Source organism: Bombus flavifrons, chromosome 3, assembly GCF_040668555.2.
Source record: "Bombus flavifrons isolate JBK064 chromosome 3, iyBomFlav1_principal, whole genome shotgun sequence".
NCBI lineage: Eukaryota > Metazoa > Arthropoda > Insecta > Hymenoptera > Apidae > Bombus > Bombus flavifrons.
The window spans coordinates 15,510,916-15,533,200 of record NC_138444.1 but is presented as its reverse complement, the minus strand read 5'-3'; the positions used below and the strand labels follow the sequence as shown (position 1 = coordinate 15,533,200).

The 22,285-nt window shown below is 43.0% G+C and overlaps 1 protein-coding gene across 1 annotated transcript; it reads right to left on the bottom strand.

Moving 5' to 3' along the window:
• Positions 1-1,652: 1,652 nt before the first annotated feature.
• LOC138177979 (uncharacterized) lies at positions 1,653-21,950 on the bottom strand. The gene is made up of 5 exons (XM_069109374.1): positions 21,831-21,950; positions 10,038-21,621; positions 9,677-9,960; positions 2,256-9,516; positions 1,653-1,969 (listed from the first exon to the last, which is right to left on the bottom strand). The coding sequence occupies exons 1-5, from the start codon at positions 21,948-21,950 to the stop codon at positions 1,653-1,655; spliced, it is 19,566 nt and encodes a 6,521-aa protein (XP_068965475.1).
• Positions 21,951-22,285: the final 335 nt, after the last annotated feature.

Below are 22,285 nucleotides of genomic sequence, written 5' to 3'. Positions count from 1 at the left end.
ATCGCGATATCAGCGATATATGGGCGTTTCATTGCCGATGAAATATCGGCAATACTTACTGCTGGCAAATTGAATTTAACGAAATCGTCTTACAAGGCACGCCTAACGAAAGATTGATTGAGTTTCAGCGGATCTAATTATTCGACCGCGAGAAAGCCTCGATAATCCTTCCTGAACTATCGTTTCCTGTCAAAAATGGATAGCGAGGATTGAACGTGGTGTTAGTTTTCTGTTTTACTTCAATATCACGTATTTTTGAAAGGAAGTATTCTATTAATTTAACACTTTTTAATTTTGTAGTTATTTACCACAATGTTGTACAAATAATTTTCAATACGATATTATAATATTACTGTATAATACACGCTATAAATGTATTTGAAAATAAAATTTAGATTTTTTAGTGAAACGACGTGTCCGCAAATAAAAGAGATCGTATTTCCAATATCGAACACTGAAATAGAGAAATTGATGGAAATTGAATTCGTATCGTTTCTGAGCTTAAAAACAATTATCCAAAAATAAAAGGTATTCTCCGATTTTACATTTTGGTAAAATTAATACTATTGGGTTGGCAACTAAGTGATTGCGGATTTTGTCATTAGGTGGTATTGAAAAAATCCGCAATTATTTAGTTGCCAACCCAATATATTCCCCAATTTCCTCATTTGTAGTAACTAGATCTAAATTCAGTAATAGACTTCTTGTATGGCCATGTGAATACTTAATGCGATACCTTTACTATGTAGCATCAAAATGATCTCTAATGAATGTATTATACAATGTACGTAATATCGTAGGAATATTATAGGAGTGTAGGGGTACTATTACATAGAGATAAATGTGCCATTGACGCTTCTTAATTCTTCTTCGTTGCATTAAAACTTTCTTTAAACAAGTATAAATTCCACGTTTACAATATATCGATAAATTATAAATTCGATTTAATATTAGGGGAATTTCTTTCCAATGCAAAAAGAATAGATTACGTTAGTGTCGGCATTGTTATTTGTACAATGTTATTTCATGAAATCTTTTTCGATTCCACTAAAAAATAAAACGGCCGACGAAACGATCTGGCCAAAGGTAAACTTTTGACGAAGATACTCCATTGTCAGTCCGAGTATTTACGAACCACTGTGAACTTCCGGTTAGAGACCTGCGGCCAGTGCGGTTGCTACCAAAGAATTAATCAAACTGATTGCTTAACGAATTAATAGCGATGGTACCATTGCAAATTCTGTCATTAATCGATTGAAATTGCTATCTGTTTAAAATGAATTTTCTAATTAAATTTATTAATATACTCTTTTACATATATATACATATATACAAATTTTACAACTTGTTAGCATTACGTGCTACATCTTACTGCTATTTTACTGATTTATGTTTTTTCGTTATTCTTTTTTGGTGCTTCTGATAAATACATATTATGTACAGTGGCACATGAAAGTATGTGAACACTTTTAGAAACTTGCTCTCAATATATTATGTTGATACTCAAATATTTTTGTGAGTCACTGTATGTATTTTATCGAGAATGAAGTATTGTAGTTAAAAAAAATGGTAATTCTTCACTTTTTCCCTAACAGTAGAATTTTTATCGTGAAATTTATGTATCTTTTTTTGCTGATTTTTTGCGTCAGGATTTATCTGTACCTGGGATATTGGTCGTTTGCATTTGGAATATACTCTTTCAAGGATGATTCAAAGCTATTTTCTTTATCGTAATCTTTCTCGGGATTTTCGATACTGCCCTCCTCGTTCTCAAGAATAACATAGTAGCAAGTCGTTGCCTCGAGTGGTCGTTCTCCGACGTTTTCCACATCTTGCTCGCCTTCCTTCAATTCCGAAAACTCGCGTTCTGGATACTCTAGCATCCAGATTTTAGTACCACCTACGTGATAAGCGGTTAAAGCTTCCGTTGGCCATTCCGGACCAGGTGTCTGTCTCGATTTTTCTTTACCTGAAAATCAGAGTGAATAATGTTTGAATAAGATAACTGTGCACAAACTCGTACTAGCCTTATTATAAATAATAACGGAAATATAACGATATTATTAGTAAGTAAATATTTTGCGTTTTCTTGGTATGTAAAACGAAAATTTGGAGAGGGATATTTAGAAAAATTCTTCTTTTCCTAAATACATATATTTTTTATGTGACTTAATTTGAAAATATTCCGTTTAATTTAATGAAATATATTAAAACTGTTTAGTCTATTACATTTTTGGTCTACTAAATTATCTCACCTTTACCGTCTTTTTCTTTATCTTTATCTTTGTACTTTCTTTCACTTGGTTTTTCCTTAATACGTTGGCTTTCAGTTACTTCCTCCACTTCATCTTCCTTACTATACGTTTCCTTCTCCGGAACAGATTCTGTTTTTCTATCTGCATCATTCTTGAACGAATTATCTTCGCTCGATTCAATCTCGGATTTTACAGTCTCCTCTTCGATTTCATCATCTGTACTTTCCGTTGTACTTGGAAAAGTGCTTTCGTCTTGTCTCGGATTTCTTTCGACTTGATCCTCGTAATAACAACTTTCAAAACCTGTTTCATCTCTTTTCGCAATTATTTCATCGTCTTCTTCATTCTCTTTATCTTCAACTTCAATAATTTGCAACATAGATCTAACCTTATATCTGTTACTACTAATTTTCCAATAACTCTTCTCAGTAGTCTTTGACGCTTCAGTGATCATGAAAATATTCGTAAGCCGAAAGCTATGATTTCCATATTTGGAAAATGGCTGCTCAATCTGCGTCTTTATATCTTCATTTCCATTAGTAAAATGATTAATCAGAAGTTCAGGACAAACGTTCTCTCTCTGAGGAATGTTTCGTTTAAATCGATTCTTCTCCTCCTCCAATTCTGTCTGCGATTCTTCATGACCCTTCGTAAATGCACTTTCAGTCCATTCGTGTTCTTTAAGGTGCAGTCCACTGATCTTTGTTCTTTGCTCTTTATCTGGACTGAACGGTAAGCAAAGTTTTCCCGTCACTAAACCTTCAGCTTGTTCTTCCAAAGGTTTTGACTTTAAAACATTCAAACATATCTTCGTTGTGTCTTTTACTTTCACCCGTTCTTCGTGTTCTTCTTCTTCCTCTTCATCCTCATGAGACTGTGTGATGATTTTTCTCACACTAGTCTCTTTTATAGGTTCCGCTACTGTTGTTTCTCGAATTTCAATTGTCGTTTTCTCTGTAGGTGGTACCTGCGAGAAAGATGGCGTCGTACGCATTGGTTTTTCATAATAGGGTTCCGTGGTGAATGAAATTTCTTCCCCCCTCGCTAATTTCTCCTCCATTTCCTTTATTTTCTTCTCGAATTCTTCTTTCTCCTTCTGAAGCTTCTTTTCTCTTTCTAACAATTTCTTCTCTCGTACCTCCAGCCATTTCTCTTTTTCAGAATATTTCTTCTCCAAGTCTTCAACTTCTGCCTCGAGTTCATCTTCTGTCGTCATTGCAGGATGTATTGTCATTTCTGGTTTCATTGGAACAACATCAGTTTGCGGGACCGTAGTATTAACCGGAGGCGTTGCTTCGGGTAAAACTGGCGGTTCTCCAGTGATACGTTCAGTTCCTGTTGTTGAAGAAGACTTGGTTGCATAAGCGGTTTTCATTTCTTTTTGCTTTTGGAAGATTTCGTGCATTCGTCTTGCCTTATTCATTTCCCATTCTTTCTCTTCTCTATCCAGCTTTTTCTCTCTATCTATAATTATTTCTGCAGTTTGTTCTAATTGTTTCAGTTCTTCTATTAACTCTTCTATCTTTTCCTCTTGGCGTTCTTTCTTTTGTTCTTGATTCGTCGTGCGTGTCACCATAGGTGTTGTTAATTCAGGAGAAATAGGTAGCTTGCTAACTTTTTCTTTAGTAATATTCGATACCTTTGTAGAAGTTATGGGTATGAGTGTTGTAACTTTCGCCGGTCTCGTAATATTTTCTTCCAAATAATCGATTGGCAAGTATTCCGTAGTGAATTTCAACGTTGGAGGCAGCGTATACTTCAAAGTAGTGATATTAGACTTTTTAGTTATTTCTATCCCAATGGATTCTTCTGTCGTTGTTTCAATAGCTGGACCTTTCAATGTTGTTTCCTCAATAAATAATAGAGTTAAAGTAGTAGATACAATTTCAGGAATAGTCACAAAGGGAGTTGTAATATTTAGTTCTTCTTTGATAATTGTAACTTCTATTCGTATAATTTCTTTCGTAGGTGTTTCAATTTTTGGCGTCGTCGTTGTTATATTCTCTTCTACATAGTCGTACCAAGGTGGACTGAATGTCTCTTCTTCTTCCTCCTCCTCCGCCTCTTCATCCTCTTCTTCGTATTCTTCTTTAGGAATTGTTTCCTCATATATTTCATATACTTCTCCTTCGGTCGTTGTAACGATAGGGGACACGATTGTCGTTATAGTAAATTCAGTCGTTTTAGCTGTTTCTACAATCAACTCAGTTGTCAAAATTTCGATTGTTTCATTTACATAAGGGCTAGTAATATTAACTTCCCAATGACCCGTTATCGGTGATAAGGCCTCTGTTAATTCTACAAGTGTGGGTACCTCGGTTGTAACAGGATATATTACTGTAATAGTTGTCTCGGAAGTGACAAGAATTGGAATTGTTTCAGTCGTCGTCAGCACCGGTGTTTCAGTGGTAGTAGGCAGGGTCTTTGTGGTGACATTTGTGACTTCGACTGTAGGCGATGTAATTTCAACTTCAACAACAAATGTTGTTTCAGTTGTCCCTGTAGTGACAGGAATTGGAATCGTTTCAGATGTAGTCAGCATCGGCGTTTCAGTGGTAATGGGCAGGGTCTCTGTGGTAACATTTACGGCTTCGACAGTAGGCGACGTAATTTCAACTTCAACAGCAAATGTTGTTTCAGTTGTCTCTGTAGTGACAGAAATTGGAATCGTTTCAGTTGTAGTCAACATCGGCGTTTCAGTGGTAGTGGGCAGGGACTCTGTGGTGACATTTGTGACTTCCACTGTAGGCGACGTAACTTCAACTTCAACAGCAAATGTTGTTTCAGTTGTCTCTGTAGTGACAGGAATTGTAATTGCTTCAGTGGTAGTGGGCAGGGTCTCTGTGGTTACATTTGTGAAATCGACCGAAGGCGAGGTAATTTCAACTTCAACAGCAAATGTTGTTTCAGTTATCTCCATAGTGACAGGAATTGGAATTGCTTCAGTGGTAGTGGGCAGGGTCTCTGTGGTGACATTTGTGACTTCGACCGAAGGCGACGTAATTTCAACTTCAACAGCAAATGTTGTTTCAGTTGTCTCTGTAGTGACAGGAATTGGAATCGTTTCAGTGGTAGTCAACATCGGCGTTTCAGTGGTAGTGGGCAGGGTCTCTGTGGTGACATTTGTGACTTCGACTGTAGGCGACGTAACTTCAAGTTCAACAGCAAATGTTGTTTCAGTTGTCTCTGTAGTGACAGGAATTGTAATTGCTTCAGTGGTAGTGGGCAGGGTCTCTGTGGTTACATTTGTGAATTCGACCGAAGGCGAGGTAATTTCAACTTCAACAGCAAATGTTGTTTCAGTTATCTCCATAGTGACAGGAATTGGAATTGTTTCAGTGGTAGTGGGCAGGGTCTCCGTGGTTATATTTGCGACTTCGACTGTAGGCGAGGTAATTTCAACTTCAACAGCAAATGTTGTTTCAGTTGTCTCTGTAGTGACAGGAATTGGAATTGTTTCAGTGGTAGTGGGTAGGATCTCCGTGGTTACATTTGAGACTTCGACTGTAGGCGAGGTAATTTCAACTTCAACAGCAAATGTTGTTTTAGTTGTCTCTGTAGTGACAGGAATTGGAATTGCTTCAGTGGTAGTGGGCAGGGTCTCTGTGGTGACATTTGTGACTTCGACTGTAGGCGAGGTAATTTCAACTTCAACAGCAAATGTTGTTTCAGTTATCTCTGTAGTGACAGGAATTGGAATCGTTTCAGTTGTAGTCAACATCGGCGTTTCAGTGGTAGTGGGCAGGGTCTCTGTGGTGACATTTGTGACTTCGACCGAAGGCGAGGTAATTTCAACTTCAAGAGCAAATGTTGTTTCAGTTATCTCCATAGTGACAGGAATTGGAATTGTTTCAGTGGTAGTGGGTAGGATCTCCGTGGTTACATTTGAGACTTCGACTGTAGGCGAGGTAATTTCAACTTCAACAGCAAATGTTGTTTTAGTTGTCTCTGTAGTGACAGGAATTGGAATTGCTTCAGTGGTAGTGGGCAGGGTCTCTGTGGTGACATTTGTGACTTCGACTGTAGGCGAGGTAATTTCAACTTCAACAGCAAATGTTGTTTCAGTTATCTCTGTAGTGACAGGAATTGGAATTGCTTCAGTGGTAGTGGGCAAGGTCTCCGTGGTTGCATTTGTGACTTCGACTGTAGGCGAGGTAATTTCAACTTCAACAGCAAATGTTGTTTCAGTTATCTCTGTAGTGACAGGAATTGGAATCGTTTCAGTTGTAGTCAACATCGGCGTTTCAGTGGTAGTGGGCAGGGTCTCTGTGGTGACATTTGTGACTTCGGCCGAAGGCGAGGTAATTTCAACTTCAAGAGCAAATGTTGTTTCAGTTATCTCCATAGTGACAGGAATTGGAATTGCTTCAGTGGTAGTGGGCAAGGTCTCCGTGGTTGCATTTGTGACTTCGACTGTAGGCGAGGTAATTTCAACTTCAACAGCAAATGTTGTTTCAGTTATCTCTGTAGTGACAGGAATTGGAATCGTTTCAGTTGTAGTCAACATCGGCGTTCCAGTGGTAGTGGGCAGGGTCTCTGTGGTGACATTTGTGACTTCGACCGAAGGCGAGATAATTTCAACTTCAAGATCAAATGTTGTTTCAGTTATCTCCATAGTGACAGGAATTGGAATTGTTTCAGTGGTAGTGGGCAGGATCTCCGTGGTTACATTTGAGACTTCGACTGTAGGCGAGGTAATTTCAACTTCAACAGCAAATGTTGTTTTAGTTGTCTCTGTAGTGACAGGAATTGGAATTGCTTCAGTAGTAGTGGGCAAGGTCTCCGTGGTTACATTTGTGACTTCGACTGTAGTCGAGGTAATTTCAACTTCAACAGCAAATGTTGTTTCAGTTATCTCTGTAGTGACAGGAATTGGAATCGTTTCAGTTGTAGTCAACATCGGCGTTTCAGTGGTAGTGGGCAGGGTCTCTGTGGTGACATTTGTGACTTCGACCGAAGGCGAGGTAATTTCAACTTCAACAGTATATGTTGTTTCAGTTGTCTCTGTAGTAATAGGAACTGGAGTCGTTTCAGTTGTTGTCACCACACGTGTTTCAGTGGTAGTGGGCAGGGCTGTTGTTGTAACATTCGTGACTTCGACTGTAGGCGAGGTAATTTCAACTTTAACAGTATATGTTGTTTCAGTTGTCTCTGTAGTAATTGGAATTGGAGTCGTTTCAGTTGTTGTCACCACAAGTGTTTCAGTGGTAGTGTGCAGGGCCTCTGTGGTAACATTCGTGACTTCGACTGTAGGCGAGGTAATTTCAACCTCAACAGTAAATGTTGTTTCAGTTGTCTCTGTAGTAATAGGAACTGGAGTCGTTTCAGTTGTTGTCACCACACGTGTTTCAGTGGTAGTGGGCAGGGCTGTTGTTGTAACATTCGTGACTTCGACTGTAGGCGAGGTAATTTCAACTTCAACAGTATATGTTGTTTCAGTTGTCTCTGTAGTAATTGGAATTGGAGTCGTTTCAGTTGTTGTCACCACAAGTGTTTCAGTGGTAGTGTGCAGGGCCTCTGTGGTAACATTCGTGACTTCGACTGTAGGCGAGGTAATTTCAACTTCAACAGTATATGTTGTTTCAGTAGTCTCTGTAGTAATAGGAATTGGAGTCGTTTCAGTTGTTGTCGCCACACGTGTTTCAGTGGTAGTGGGCAGGGCTGTTGTGGTAACATTCGTGACTTCGACTGTAGGCGAGGTAATTTCAACTTCAACAGCAAGTGTTGTTTCAGTTGTCTCGGCAGTAATAGGAATTGGTGTCGTTTCAGTGGTAGTGGGCACGGCCTCTGTGCTAACATTTGTGACTCGAACTGTAGGAGAGGTAATTTCAATTTTAAGCGCAAATGTTGTTTCTGTTGTCTCTGTAGTAATAGGAATTGGAGTCGTTTCAGTTGTTGTCACCACACGTGTTTCAGTGGTAGTGGGCAGGGCTGTTGTTGTAACATTCGTGACTTCGACTGTAGGCGAGGTAATTTCAACTTCAACAGTATATGTTGTTTCAGTTGTCTCTGTAGTAATAGGAATTGGAGTCGTTTCAGTTGTTGTCACTACAGGTGTTTCAGTGGTAGTGGGCACGGCCTCTGTGGTAACATTTGTGACTCGGACTGTAGGCGAGGTAATTTCAACTTGAACAAGAAATGTTGTTTCAGTTGTCTTTGTAGTTACAGTAGTTGGAGTCATTTCTGTTATTGTTAACGATGGTGTTTCAGTAGAGATGAATGGTGTTTTTGTAGTAATGTTAGTAACTTTGATCGTAGGAAACGTAAATTTTATCGTAATAGACGGGGTGGATTCGGTTATTACCGTTGTTACGGTGGTTGGTTCAGTTGTTGTTGTTACAGGAATTTCAACTGTGATAGTTTCAGTTGTGATATATTGTGTTTCCGTGGTAATATTTGTAACGTGAGTAGTAGGCAAAGCAATTGCAGTAACAGTTGATGGAGGAACTGTTATTGCAGTTGTTACGACGACAGGCGTTGTCTCTACTGTTACAATAGTAGATTTAGTTGTAGTAGTTTCCGTAGTAATGTATGGGGTTGTAATATTTGTAATTTTAGTAATTGGTGTTGTGATTTCAACTAAAGCATGGAATGTCGTTTCAGTTTCAGTAGTGGGTGATCTTGTAATGATTTCTAGTGTTGTGATAGGTATAGTTGTTGTTTTTGTTGATGTTGTGGTTACATAAATTGCGGTGATACTTTCAGTCGCTGTTGGAACTATTTCTGTAGCAATACCCTTTATTGTAGTTGGTAAAATTTCTGTAGCTGTGCTCTTCGTAGTAACTGGTAAAAGTACCCTGGTAGTGGTCTCAACCGCAGTAGTAGTACTCTCGGTGATAGGGCTCTCAGTAGTGAGCCGTACACTTTCCGTGGCAATGACTGTACTTTCAGTAGGAGTAATTTTAGTTGTAGGTAATTTCGTAGTTTTAACCTTTAATATCGTGGTAAATTCTGATGATATCATAATTGTTTCTGTTGTACTTGCTGTCGTAAATGCTGTTTTAATTGTTGTAATTGGTGCAGTTGTGATTTTATACCACGACAGAGAAGTGGATGTTATAATTAGTAATTTCGTGGTCCCTTCGTACTCGTACCATTCTGGCTTTGCAGTTTCCTTTTCTTCTCCTTCTTCTTCTTCTTCTTCTTTATATTCCTCTTCATATTCTAATTCATGATAGGTTTCGAACATACTAACAAGTTCAGTTACTGGCAATGTCTCTTCAGATGGTGTTGTAAGTACAAATGTCTCCATTGGCGTAGCCTACATAGATAGTTTAAAATCGTTACATAAACTAACTCTAGTACTTAGAGTACACACACAAAAGGTTTCATTATAAAAATATAAATACGACTGCCTGTCTAATGCATTACTTCGAATATTGGATGTCTTAGAAATAAAATAAAATTCTTTTCCAACTTACTATTTCAGTTGTAGTGAATAATGTTATAACTTCAGATGCGGTCGCCAATGAAGGAAGTGTAAATATTGTGGTAGAAGAAAATACATAAATCTCCGAAGTGTCGGGATAAGGCTCTGTAGTAAATTCTAACACAGTTTCTGTCGTTAGTGGTATTTCCATAACGGATGAAATACTTTCAGTAGAAAATTCTGCAGTTATTGGTATTTCTCGTTCAGTTATTGTCGTCAATGTTATTGGGAATGATGAAATTAAGATCTCAGTAATAAATTCCGCAGTTGCAGAAACTGAAAATTCATTTAGACATTCAGAAGCACTCCTTTCGAAAGTTGTACAAACTTAAAAAATTTAATTACTAACATACCAGTAACTACTAAAGTAGTAGATGCTTCGGGAACGAGTGTTGTAATAACAGCAGCTTCCTCTACAGTTGTTTCTACAGTCGTAGGAGGCGAAGATGTGGTTGTAGTGGTGAAGGCTGTGGTAGTCATCCCAGGCGTGGCTATTGTGGAGACAGTTGTTTGTTCCATTGTTGTGTCCGCGATTGTAGAAGGCGACGCCGTGCCTGTAGTCGTCACGCCAGTAGTAGTTGTTTCAGGCGTGGCCATTGTAGGGACAGTAGATTCTTCCACAGTTGTTTCCACAGTTGTAGGAGGCGACGTCGAGGCTGTGGTCGTAACGGGAGGGGTAGTTGTCTCAATCCAGGGTGTTGTAGTAACGACAGTTTCCTCTATGGTTGTTCCCATAGATGTAGGAGGCGACGGTGTGGCTGTAGCCGAAACCGAAGTGCTAGTTGCTTCAGACGTGGCCATTGTAGATACAGTAGTTTCTTCCACAGTTGTTTCCAAAGTTGTAGGAGGCGATATTATGGCTGCAGTCGTGACAGATGTGGTAGCTGTCTCAATCCAGGGTGTTGTAGAAACAGCAGTTTCCTCTACAGTTGTTACCACAGTCGTAGGAGGTAAAGGTGTGGCTGCAGTGGTGACGGCAGTGGTAGTTGTTTCAAGCGTGGCTATTGTAGAGACAGCTGATTCTTCAATTGTTGTTTCCGCGGTTGTGGCAGCCGATGGCGTGGCTGTAGTCGTCACGGCTGTAGTAGTTGTTTCAGGCGTGACTACTATAGAGGCAGTAGTTTCTTCCACAGTTGTTTCCACAGTTGTAGGAGACGACGTTGTGGCTGCAGTCGTAACGGGTGTGGTAGTCGTCTCAATCCAGGGTGTTGTAGTAACAACAGTTTCCTCTGTGGTCGTTTCCACAATTGTAGGAGGCGATATTGTGGTTGTAGTCGTGACGGGTGTGGTAGTTGTCTCAATCCAGGGTGTTGTAGTAACAACAGTTTCTTCTATGGTTGTTACCACAATTGTAGGAGGCGATATTGTGGTTGTAATCGTGACGGGTGTGGTAGTTATCACAATCAAGGGTGTGGTAGCTGTCTCAATCAAGGGTGCAGTAGTGACAACAGTTTCTTCTACAGATGTTTCCACAGTTGTAGGAGGCGACGGTGTGGCACTAGTGGCGACCGCAATGGCAGTTGTTTCACGCGAGGCTATTGTGGAGACAGTAGCTTCTTCCACCGTTGTTTCCGCGGTTGTAGCAGGCGATGGCGTGGCTGTAATCGTCACGGCAGCAGTAGTTCCTTCAAGCGTGGCTATTATAGATACAGTAGTTTCTTCCACAGTTGATTCCAAAGTTGTAGGAGGCGACGTTGTGGCTGCAGTCGTGACAGGTGTGGTAGCTGTCTCAATCCAGGGTGTTGTAGAAACAGCAGTTTCCTCTACAGTTGTTACCACAGTCGTAGGAGGTAAAGGGGTGGCTGTAGTGGTGACGGCAGTGGTAGTTGTTTCAGGCGTGGCTACTGTAGAGACAGTTGTTTCTTCAATTGTTGTTTCCGCGGTTGTGGCAGCCGATGGCGTGGCTGTAGTCGTCACGGCAGTAGTAGTTGTTTCAGGCGTGGCTACTACAGAGAGAGTAGCTTCTTCCACAGTTGTTTCCACAGTCGTAGAGGGCGACGTTGTGGCTGTGGTCGTAACGGGAGTGGTAGTTGTCTCAATCCAGGGTGTTGTAGTAAGGACAGTTTCCTCTGTGGTCGTTTCCACAATTGTAGGAGGCGATATTGTGGTTGTAGTCGTGACAGGTGTGGTAGTTGTCTCAATCCAGGGTGTTGTAGTAACAACAGTTTCTTCTATGGTTGTTACCACAATTGTAGGAGGCGATATTGTGGTTGTAATCGTGACAGGTGTGGTAGCTGTCTCAATCCAGGGTGTTGTAGAAACAGCAGTTTCCTCTACAGTTGTTACCACAGTCGTAGGAGGTAAAGGGGTGGCTGTAGTGGTGACGGCAGTGGTAGTTGTTTCAGGCGTGGCTACTGTAGAGACAGTTGTTTCTTCAATTGTTGTTTCCGCGGTTGTGGCAGCCGATGGCGTGGCTGTAGTCGTCACGGCAGTAGTAGTTGTTTCAGGCGTGGCTACTACAGAGAGAGTAGCTTCTTCCACAGTTGTTTCCACAGTCGTAGGAGGCGACGTTGTGGCTGTGGTCGTAACGGGAGTGGTAGTTGTCTCAATCCAGGGTGTTGTAGTAACAACAGTCTCCTCTGTCGTCGTTTCCACAATTGTAGGAGGCGATATTGTGGTTGTAGTCGTGACGGGTGTGGTAGTTGTTTCAGGCATGGCTATTGTAGATACAGTAGTTTCTTCCACAGTTGTTTCCAAAGTTGTATGTGGCGACGTTGTGGCTGCAGTCGTGACACGTGTGGTAGCTGTCTCAATCCAGGGTGTTGTAGAAACAGCAGTTTCCTCTACAGTTGTTACCACAGTCGTAGGAGGTAAAGGGGTGGCTGTAGTGGTGACGGCAGTGGTAGTTGTTTCAGGCGTGGCTACTGTAGAGACAGTTGTTTCTTCAATTGTTGTTTCCGCGGTTGTGGCAGCCGATGGCGTGGCTGTAGTCGTCACGGCAGTAGTAGTTGTTTCAGGCGTGACTACTATAGAGGCAGTAGTTTCTTCCACAGTTGTTTCCGCAGTTGTAGGAGACGACGTTGTGGCTGCAGTCGTAACGGGTGTGGTAGTCTTCTCAATCCAGGGTATTGTAGTAACAACAGTCTCCTCTGTCGTCGTTTCCACAATTGTAGGAGGCGATATTGTGGTTGTAGTCGTGACGGGTGTGGTAGTTGTCTCAATCAAGGGTGCAGTAGTGACAACAGTTTCTTCCACAGATGTTTCCACAGTTGTAGGAGGCGACGGTGTGGCACTAGTGGCGACCGCAGTGGTAGTCGTTTCACGCGAGGCTATTGTGGAGACAGTAGTTTCTTCCACAGTTGTTTCTGCGGTTGTAGCAGGCGATGGCGTGGCTGTAGTCGTCACGGCAGCAGTAGTTGCTTCAGGCGTGGCTATTAGAGATACAGTTGTTTCTTCCACAGTTGTTTCCAAAGTTGTAGGAGGCGACGTCGAGGCTGTGGTCGTAACGGGAGTGGTAGTTGTCTCAATCCAGGGTGTTATAGTAACGACAGTTTCCTCTATGGTTGTTCCCATAGATGTAGGACGCGACGGTGCGGCTGCAGTCGTGACACGTGTGGTAGCTGTCTCAATCCACGGTGTTGTAGAAACAGCAGTTTCCTCTACAGTTGTTTCTACAGTCGTATGAGGCGAAGGTGTGGCTGTAGTGGTGACGGCAGTGGTGGTTGTTTCTGGCGTGGCTACTACAGAGAGAGTAGCTTCTTCCACAGTTGTTTCCACAGTCGTAGGAGGCGACGTTGTGGCTGTGGTCGTAACGGGAGTGGTAGTTGTCTCAATCCAGGGTGTTGTAGTAAGGACAGTTTCCTCTATGGTTGTTCCCATAGGTGTAGGAGGCGACGGTGTGGCTGTAGTCGTGACCGAAGTGCTAGTTGTTTCAGGCATGGCTATTGTAGATACAGTAGTTTCTTCCACAGATGTTTCCAAAGTTGTAGGTGGCGACGTTGTGGCTGCAGTCGTGACACGTGTGGTAGCTGTCTCAATCCAGGGTGTTGTAGAAACAGCAGTTTCCTCTACAGTTGTTTCTACAGTCGTATGAGGCGAAGGTGTGGCTGTCGTGGTGAAGGCTGTGGTAGTTGCTTCAGGCGTGGCTATTGTGGAGACAGTAGTTTCTTCCACAGTTGTTTCCACAGTTGTAGGAGACGACGTTGTGGCTGCAGTCGTAACGGGTGTGGTAGTCTTCTCAATCCAGGGTATTGTAGTAACAACAGTTTCCTCTGTCGTCGTTTCCACAATTGTAGGAGGCGATATTGTGGTTGTAGTCGTGACGGGTGTGGTAGTTGTCTCAATCAAGGGTGCAGTAGTGGCAACAGTTTCTTCCACAGATGTTTCCACAGTTGTAGGAGGCGACGGTGTGGCACTAGTGGCGACCGCAGTGCTAGTTGTTTCACGCGAGGCTATTGTGGAGACAGTAGTTTCTTCCACAGTTGTTTCCGCGGTCGTAGCAGGTGATGGCGTGGCTGTAGTCGTCACGGCAGCAGTAGTTGCTTCAGGCGTGGCTATTATAGATACAGTAGTTTCTTCCACAGTTGATTCCAAAGTTGTAGGAGGCGACGTTGTGGCTGCAGTCGTGACAGGTGTGGTAGCTATCTCAATCCAGGGTGTTGTAGAAACAGCAGTTTCCTCTACAGTTGTTACCACAGTCGTATGAGGCGAAGGTGTGGCTGTCGTGGTGAAGGCTGTGGTAGTTGCTTCAGGCGTGGCTATTGTGGAGACAGTTGTTTGTTCCATTGTTGTTTCCGCGGTTGTAGCAGGTGACGCCGTGCTTGTAGTCGTCACGGCAGTAGTAGTTGTTTCAGGCATGGCTATTGTAGATACAGTAGTTTCTTCCACAGTTGTTTCCAAAGTTGTGGATGGCGACGTTGTGGCTGCAGTCGTGACACGTGTGGTAGCTGTCCCAATCCAGGGTGTTGTAGAAACAGCAGTTTCCTCTACAGTTGTTACCACAGTCGTAGGAGGTAAAGGTGTGGCTGTAGTGGTGACGGCAGTGATGGTTGTTTCAGGCGTGGCTATTGTAGAGACAGTTGTTTCTTCAATTGTTGTTTCCGCGGTTGTGGCAGCCGATGGCGTGACTGTAGTCGCCACGGCAGTTGTAGTTATGTCAGGCGTGGCTACTATAGATACAGTAGTTTCTTCCACAGTTGTTTCCAAAGTTGTAGGAGGCGACGTCGAGGCTGTGGTCGTAACGGGAGTGATAGTTGTCTCAATCCAGGGTGTTGTAGTAACAACAGTTTCCTCTGTGGTCGTTTCCACAATTGTAGGAGGCGATATTGTGGTTGTAGTCGTGACGGGTGTGGTAGTTGTCTCAATCAAGGGTGCAGTAGTGGCAACAGTTTCTTCCACAGATGTTTCCACAGTTGTAGGAGGCGACGGTGTGGCACTAGTGGCGACCGCAGTGCTAGTTGTCTCACGCGAGGCTATTGTGGAGACAGTAGTTTCTTCCACAGTTGTTTCCGCGGTTGTAGCAGGTGACGCCGTGCTTGTAGTCGTCACGGCAGTAGTAGTTGTTTCAGTCGTGGCCATTGTAGGGACAGCAGATTCTTCCACAGTTGTTTCCACAGTTGTAGGGGGCGACGTCGAGGCTGTGGTCGTAACGGGAGTGGTAGTTGTCTCAATCCAGGGTGTTGTAGTAACGACAGTTTTCTCTATGGTTGTTCCCATAGATGTAGGAGGTGACGGTGTGGCTGTAGTCGTGACCGATGTGCTAGTTGTTTCAGGCATGGCTATTGTAGATACAGTAGTTTCTTCCACAGTTGTTTCCAAAGTTGTAGGTGGCGACGTTGTGGCTGCAGTCGTGACGCGTGTGGTAGCTGTCCCAATCCAGGTTGTTGTAGAAACAGCAGTTTCCTCTACAGTTGTTACTACAGTCGTAGGAGGTAAAGGTGTGGCTGTAGTGGTGACGGCAGTGGTAGTTGTTTCAAGCGTGGCTATTGAAGAGACAGTTGTTTCTTCAATTATTGTTTCCGCGGTTGTGGCAGCAGATGGCGTGACTGTAGTCACCACGGCAGTTGTAGTTGTTTCAGGCGTGGCTACTATAGAGACAGTAGTTTCTTCCACAGTTGTTTCCACAGTCGTAGGAGGCGACGTTGTGGCTGCAGTTGTAATGGGTATGGTAGTTGTCTCAATCCAGGGTGTTGTAGTAACAACAGTTTCCTCTATGGTTGTTTCCACAATTGTAGGAGGCGATATTGTGGTTGTAGTCGTGACGGGTGTGGTAGTTGTCTCAATCAAGGGTGTGGCAGTTGTCTCGATCAAGGGTGCAGTAGTGACAACAGTTTCTTCCACAGATGTTTCCACAGTTGTAGGAGGCGACGGTGTGGCACTAGTGGCGACCGCAGGGGTAGTTGTTTCACGCGAGGCTATTGTGGAGACAGTAGTTTCTTCCACAGTTGTTCCCGCGGTTGTAGCAGGCGATGGCGTGGCTGTAGTCGTCACGGCAGCAGTAGTTGCTGCAAGCGTGGCTATTAGAGATACAGTAGTTTCTTCCGCAGTTGTTTCCAAAGTTGTAGGAGGCGACGTTGTGGCTGCAGTCGTGACAGATGTGGTAGCTGTCTCAATCCAGGGTGTTGTAGAAACAGCAGTTTCCTCTAAAGTTGTTACCACAGTCGTAGGAGATAAAGGTGTGGCTGTTGTGGTGACGGCAGCGGTAGTTGTTTCAGGCGTGGCTATTGTAGAGACAGTTGTTTCTTCAATTGTTGTTTCCGCGGTTGTGGCAGCCGATGGCGTGGCTGTAGTCGTCACGGCAGTGGTAGTTGTTTCAGGCGTGGCTACTACAGAGAGAGTAGCTTCTTCCACAGTTGTTTCCAAAGTTGTAGGAGGCGACGTTGTGGCTGCAGTCGTGACAGGTGTGGTAGCTGTCTCAATCCAGGCTGTTGTAGAAACAGCAGTTTGCTCTACAGTTGTTTTCACAGTCGTAGGTGGCACAGATGTGGATGTAATTGTGACGGCGGTGGTAGTTGTTTCAGGCGTGGCTACTATAGAGACAGTAGTTTCTTCCACAGTTGTTTCCACAGTCGTAGGAGGCGACGTTGTGGCTGCAGTTGTAACGGGTATGGTAGTTGTCTCAGTCCAGGGTGTTGTAGTAACAACAGTTTCCTCTATGGTTGTTTCCACAATTGTAGGAGGCGATATTGTGGTTGTAGTCGTGACGGGTGTGGTAGTTGTCTCAATCAAGGGTGTGGCAGTTGTCTCGATCAAGGGTGCAGTAGTAACAACAGTTTCTTCCACAGATGTTTCCACAGTTGTAGGAGGCGACGGTGTGGCACTAGTGGCGACCGCAGGGGTAGTTGTTTCACGCGAGGCTATTGTGGAGACAGTAGTTTCTTCCACAGTTGTTCCCGCGGTTGTAGCAGGCGATGGCGTGGCTGTAGTCGTCACGGCAGCAGTAGTTGCTGCAAGCGTGGCTATTAGAGATACAGTAGTTTCTTCCGCAGTTGTTTCCAAAGTTGTAGGAGGCGACGTTGTGGCTGCAGTCGTGACAGGTGTGGTAGCTGTCTCAATCGAGGGTGTTGTAGAAACAGCAGTTTGCTCTACAGTTGTTTTCACAGTCGTAGGTGGCACAGATGTGGATGTAATTGTGACGGCGGTGGTAGTTGTTTCAGGCGTGGCTAATATAGAGACAGTAGTTTCTTCCACAGTTGTTTCCACAGTTGTAGGAGGTGACGTTGTAGCTACAGTCGTGACAGGTGTGGTAGCTGTCTCAATCCAGTGTGTTGTAGTAACAACAGTTTCCTCTATGGTTGTTTCCACAGTTGTAGGAGGCAATATTGTGGTTGTAGTCGTGACGGGAGTGGTAGATATCTCAATCAAGGTTGTGGTAGTTGTCTCAATCAAGGGTGCAGTAGTAACAACAGTTTCTGTAACAGATGTTTCCACAGTTGTAGGAGATGACGGTGTGCCTGTAGTCGTAACTTCAGTGGTAACTATCTCAATCAAGGGTGCAGTAGTAACAACAGTTTCTTCCACAGATGTTTCCACAGTTGTACGAGGCGACGGTGTGGCACTAGTGGCGACCGCAGGGGTAGTTGTTTCACGCGAGGCTATTGTGGAGACAGTAGTTTCTTCCACAGTTGTTCCCGCGGTTGTAGCAGGCGATGGCGTGGCTGTAGTCGTCACGGCAGCAGTAATTGCTTCAAGCGTGGCTATTATAGATACAGTAGTTTCTTCGACAGTTGTTCCCACGGTTGTAGGAGGTGACGTTGTGGCTGTGGTCGTAACAGGTGTGGTAGTTGTCTCAATCCAGGGTGTTGTAGTAACAACAGTTTCCGCTATGGTTATTTCCACAGTTGTAGGAGGCGAAGGTGTAGCTATAGTCGTGACTGCAGTAGTAGCTGTTTCAGGCGTGCCCACTGTAGGAACAATAGTTTCCTTCACAGTTGTTGGAGGCGATGTTGTGGTTGTAGTCGTGACGGGTGTGGTAGTTGTCACAGTCAAGGTTGTGGTAGTTGTCTCAATCAAGAGTGCAGTAGTAACAACAGTTTCTTCCACAGATGTTTTCACAGTTGAAGGAGGCGGCGATGGGACTGTAGTTGTGACAACAGTGGTAGTTGTTTCAGGCCTGGCTTTTGTAGAAATAGTAGTTTCCTCCACAGTTGTTGGTGGTGATGGTTTGGTTGTAGTCGTGACAGGTATGGTAGTTGTCTCAATCCAGGGTGTTGTAGTAACAGCGGTTTCCTCTACAGTTGTTTCTACAGTCGTAGGAGGCGAAGGTGTGGCTGTAGTGGTGAAGGCTGTGGTAGTCATTCCAGGCGTGGCTATTGTGGAGACAGTTGTTTGTTCCATTGTTGTGTCTGCGATTGTAGAAGGCGACGCCGTGCCTGTAGTTGTCACGGCAGTAGTAGTTGTTTCAGGCGTGGCCATTGTAGGGGCAGTAGATTCTTCCACTGTTGTTTCCTCAGTTGTAAGAAGCGACGTTGTAGCTGTGGTCGTAGCGGATGTGGCAGTTGTCTCAATCCGGGGTGTTGTAGTAGGGACAGTTTCCTCTATAGCTGTTTTCACAGTTGTAGGAGGCGACGGTGTGGCTGTATTTGTGACGGCAGTGGTAGTTGTTTCAGGCCTGGCTTTTGTAGAAATAGTAGTTTCCTCCACAGTTGTTGGTGGTGATGGAGTGGCTGTAGTCCTGACGGGAGTTGTAGCTACCTCCATCCAGGGTGTTGTAGTAACGACAGTTTCCTCTATAGTTGTTTCCTGTGTTGTAGGAGGTGACTGTGCGGCTGTAGTTGTGACGGCAGTGGTAGTTGTTTCAGGCGTGGCTATTGTAGAAATAGTAGTTTCCTCCACAGTTGTAGGAGGCGACGGTGTGGCTGTAGTCGTGACAGGTATGGTAGTTGTCTCAATCCGCGGTGTTGTAGTAACAGCAGGTTCTTCTATAACTGTTTTCACAGTTGTAGAAGGCGACGGTATGGCTGTAGTCGTGACGGCAGTTGTAGTTGTTTCGGGCCTAGCTATTGTAGAAATAGTAGTTTTCTCCACAGTTGTAGGTGGTGACGGTGTAGCTGTAGTCGTGACAGCAGTCGTAGTTGTTTCAGGCGTGGCTATTGTAGAAACAGTAGTTTCTCCCACTGTTGTTTCCACAGTTGTTGGAGGCGGCGGTGTTGTTGTTGTCGTAGCGGGAGTTGTAATTGTTACAATCCTGGGTGTTGTAGTAACTGGAGTTTTCTCCATAGTTGTTTCCTCAGTTCTTGGGACCACCTTCGTGGAGGTTGTAGTAATGGTTGTGATAGTTGTCGTTTCAGGAACCGTTTGTGTGGCCCTTGCAGTCTCTCTCTCGGTGGTTTTCGCAGGTGTTGGTGGCGACTGTGTGGTTGTAATCGTAATGGGAGTTGTGGTTGTTGCAATTCTGGATGTCGTTGTAGCAGGTATTTCCTGTGTAGTAGTTTCTACAGTTGTTGTGGGAAACGTCGTGGTGGTGATTGTAATTGGAGAGTTAGTTTTCGTTTCAGGTGCCAGTTGTGTAACCATTGTTATCTCTGTCTGGGTGGTTTCCGCAGTTGTTGGGGGCGACAGTGTGGTTGTAGTTGTTTCAATCCCGGGTTTTGTAATAACCGAAGTTACTTCAATAGTTGTTTCCGCAGTCGGTGAAGTGGACATTGTAGTAATGGCTGTAATGCGGGAGATAATTGTTGCCTCAGGGGTCTGCGGTGCAGTCACAGTAGTTTCTGACGCTGTGGTTTCCACACTTGTTGGTAGCGACTGTGTAGTTGTAGTTGTATCGATCATAGTAGTTATTTCGGATCTGGTTGCTGTAGTAGTATCAGCAGATTCTTCCACAATCGTTTCCACAGATGTTAGTGGCAGCATTGTAGACATGGTTGTAATAGGAGAGCTAGATGTTGTTTCAGGTACTGGTTTTGTAGTAATAGAAGTGTCTTTTACAGTGGTTTCCACAGTTGTGTAATCCGACATTGTAAACTTCGTGGTGATGGGAAATATAGATGTTGATACCGTTGTAGTAATAGTTGTTTCTTCCGCAGTGGTTTTAGCCATTGTTGTTGGCAACGTTACGTCAGTGGTATAGAGGGGAATGGTAGTTTTTATGTCGCGTAAGAGTGTCGTTGTAACAATTTGTTCTTTTGTAGTGATTTCCATTGACGTTAGTGACGACATTTTAACAGTTACGTGAGTGATAGTTGTCGTTTCAAGTGTCGATGTCATCGCAATTATAGTTTCTTCTGTAGTAGCCTTTTTCACAATTGTTGGTTGGAAGGTTGTGGTTGTCGTTGGTAATGGTATTGTAATATCAGTAATTTCATGCATAGTAGTTTCCACGGTTGCCGATGGCGGCATTGTCGTTGGAATAATAATGGACTTGGTAGGAGTTGTTTCAAGCACTGGCGACGGCATCGTAGTCATGTTGGTAATGGGGATGTTTCCTATCGTATATGACGTTGTACGTGTAGTTAGTTGTGTTTCGGACAGGCTGATTGTTTCTTTCGGCGTTATTGCCATTGTTCCAATATAATCATCATATCCGTGCCACGTAGAAGTCCCTTTAGTACTTTCTTTCTCATACGCACCATGCGTATCTATAATAGACACAGTTGTAGTTCCTATTTGATCTAACCAGCTCAAAGTTGTCTGTAACCTATCTATTTCGCTTTGGTGTTCAGTGTTATAAGTTAACTGAGATTCGATATCCGATTTGGTCGTATGTAGCAGCTGCATAATATCCGAATACGCATGGATTTCTTTTTCATAAATATTCGTTGTTTTCTCACCTATGTCTTTTCTATTCCTAACATTCCTTTTTCTCCTTTTCTTAACGAAAGCTGTAGTTTTCTTAGGGATCAAATGTAATCTCAATATTTGATATAGATTTAAATTTTGACTTGTGCAGGGTGAGCCGGATGTCGTTTCATTGATAATTCGTTGCGCCTGCGATGCTTCTACCAATCTCGGCAATAAATGCGTTTTATTCCACTGATCTTCTAACTTAAAATATTCGTCGATCGAAGAATTCTGATTCAGTTTTTTCCGTTTGCCACGAAAGAACGAGTTTAACCATCTTCTTGCCCTTTTTGTCCTTTCACGATCGTTTCTTAAATTCGATTCATGATTAACCGGAATTGATTTCAGATTCCTGACAAGCCGATGGTGTGGCTTTCTATAAGTACTTATAGGTGAAAAATCGGCGCAAAATCGGGGATGAATATAATCTGTGAAAGGATAAGGATAACTGACTTCGTGATCCTTCATAGGAACAGACTTCGATTTGTACCGTGTCTCTTCGATATTTACTAAATCTAAATCGTTCTTAGATGATATCCGAATGAAATTTTTTTCTACTGTACTGCTATTGTTCCGTAAATTAATATTTCTCCGCCATTGTTCGAGGATCGCTGATAAATCGGTACACTCAGCTTGATACGAGGTCACTCGTTCGTTATTTACTATAATATCTTCTTGCAATATTTTCACTGTTTCCGTAGCATAAAAATTAACGTTCTATAATCAACATTCTATAATTAATATTCTTAGTGACAGTAGCGATTCGATCGTGACAGTAATCTTTAACAGCGGTTGCCAATTGGTTATGATCATGACGTATTAAGTATTCTCGAAATTACCAAATAAAAAATTATAACATTTTATTTTGTTAAATATTAATGGCAACGCTTTTGAATTGTTCGACGAAACTTTTTGCATGTACTTACAGTATTATCTTCCATTATAATAGCTCTATTATTACTGTTACTGTAAACCGGATGGTTATCAATATTTTCAGTGATGTTGACAGTTGCACGTACTTTCTCTGCTGCTATTGTCATGTACATCGCAATCAACTTACAAATCACAATGAGAAATATATTTTGCATAGCGTCATATCACGCACGTTCATTGATATTCTCGCACTTTTCTAACGCATGCTTATCAATCCGGTCGCGTATCATCGTGTCAAACGAACTGTCACGCGAACGTAGTATTGTAAGTAATTTCGTCATGGTACAGTTCGATCGCGTGTGCCATCGATTATTTTCGATTCCTGAATAAATTAGTTTCGTTGCATGTATCGATACTCTTTTAAAAATAATACACAGTCCATGATACGATATGTAGTAGCGATTTTCAACAAACGATAAAAAATTGAATGGTATGTGAGACAATAGGG

Excerpts from the sequence above, each read along its gene's own strand:
- LOC138177979 (XM_069109374.1), bottom strand. The coding sequence starts at position 21,950 with ATGTACATGACAATAGCAGCAGAGAAAGTACGTGCAACTGTCAACATC. Across the intron at positions 9,517-9,676 it reads TATTCACTACAACTGAAATA|GCTACGCCAATGGAGACATT; the intron begins GTAAGTTGGAAA and ends CTATCTATGTAG. Across the intron at positions 1,970-2,255 it reads TAAAGAAAAAGACGGTAAAG|GTAAAGAAAAATCGAGACAG; the intron begins GTGAGATAATTT and ends TCTGATTTTCAG.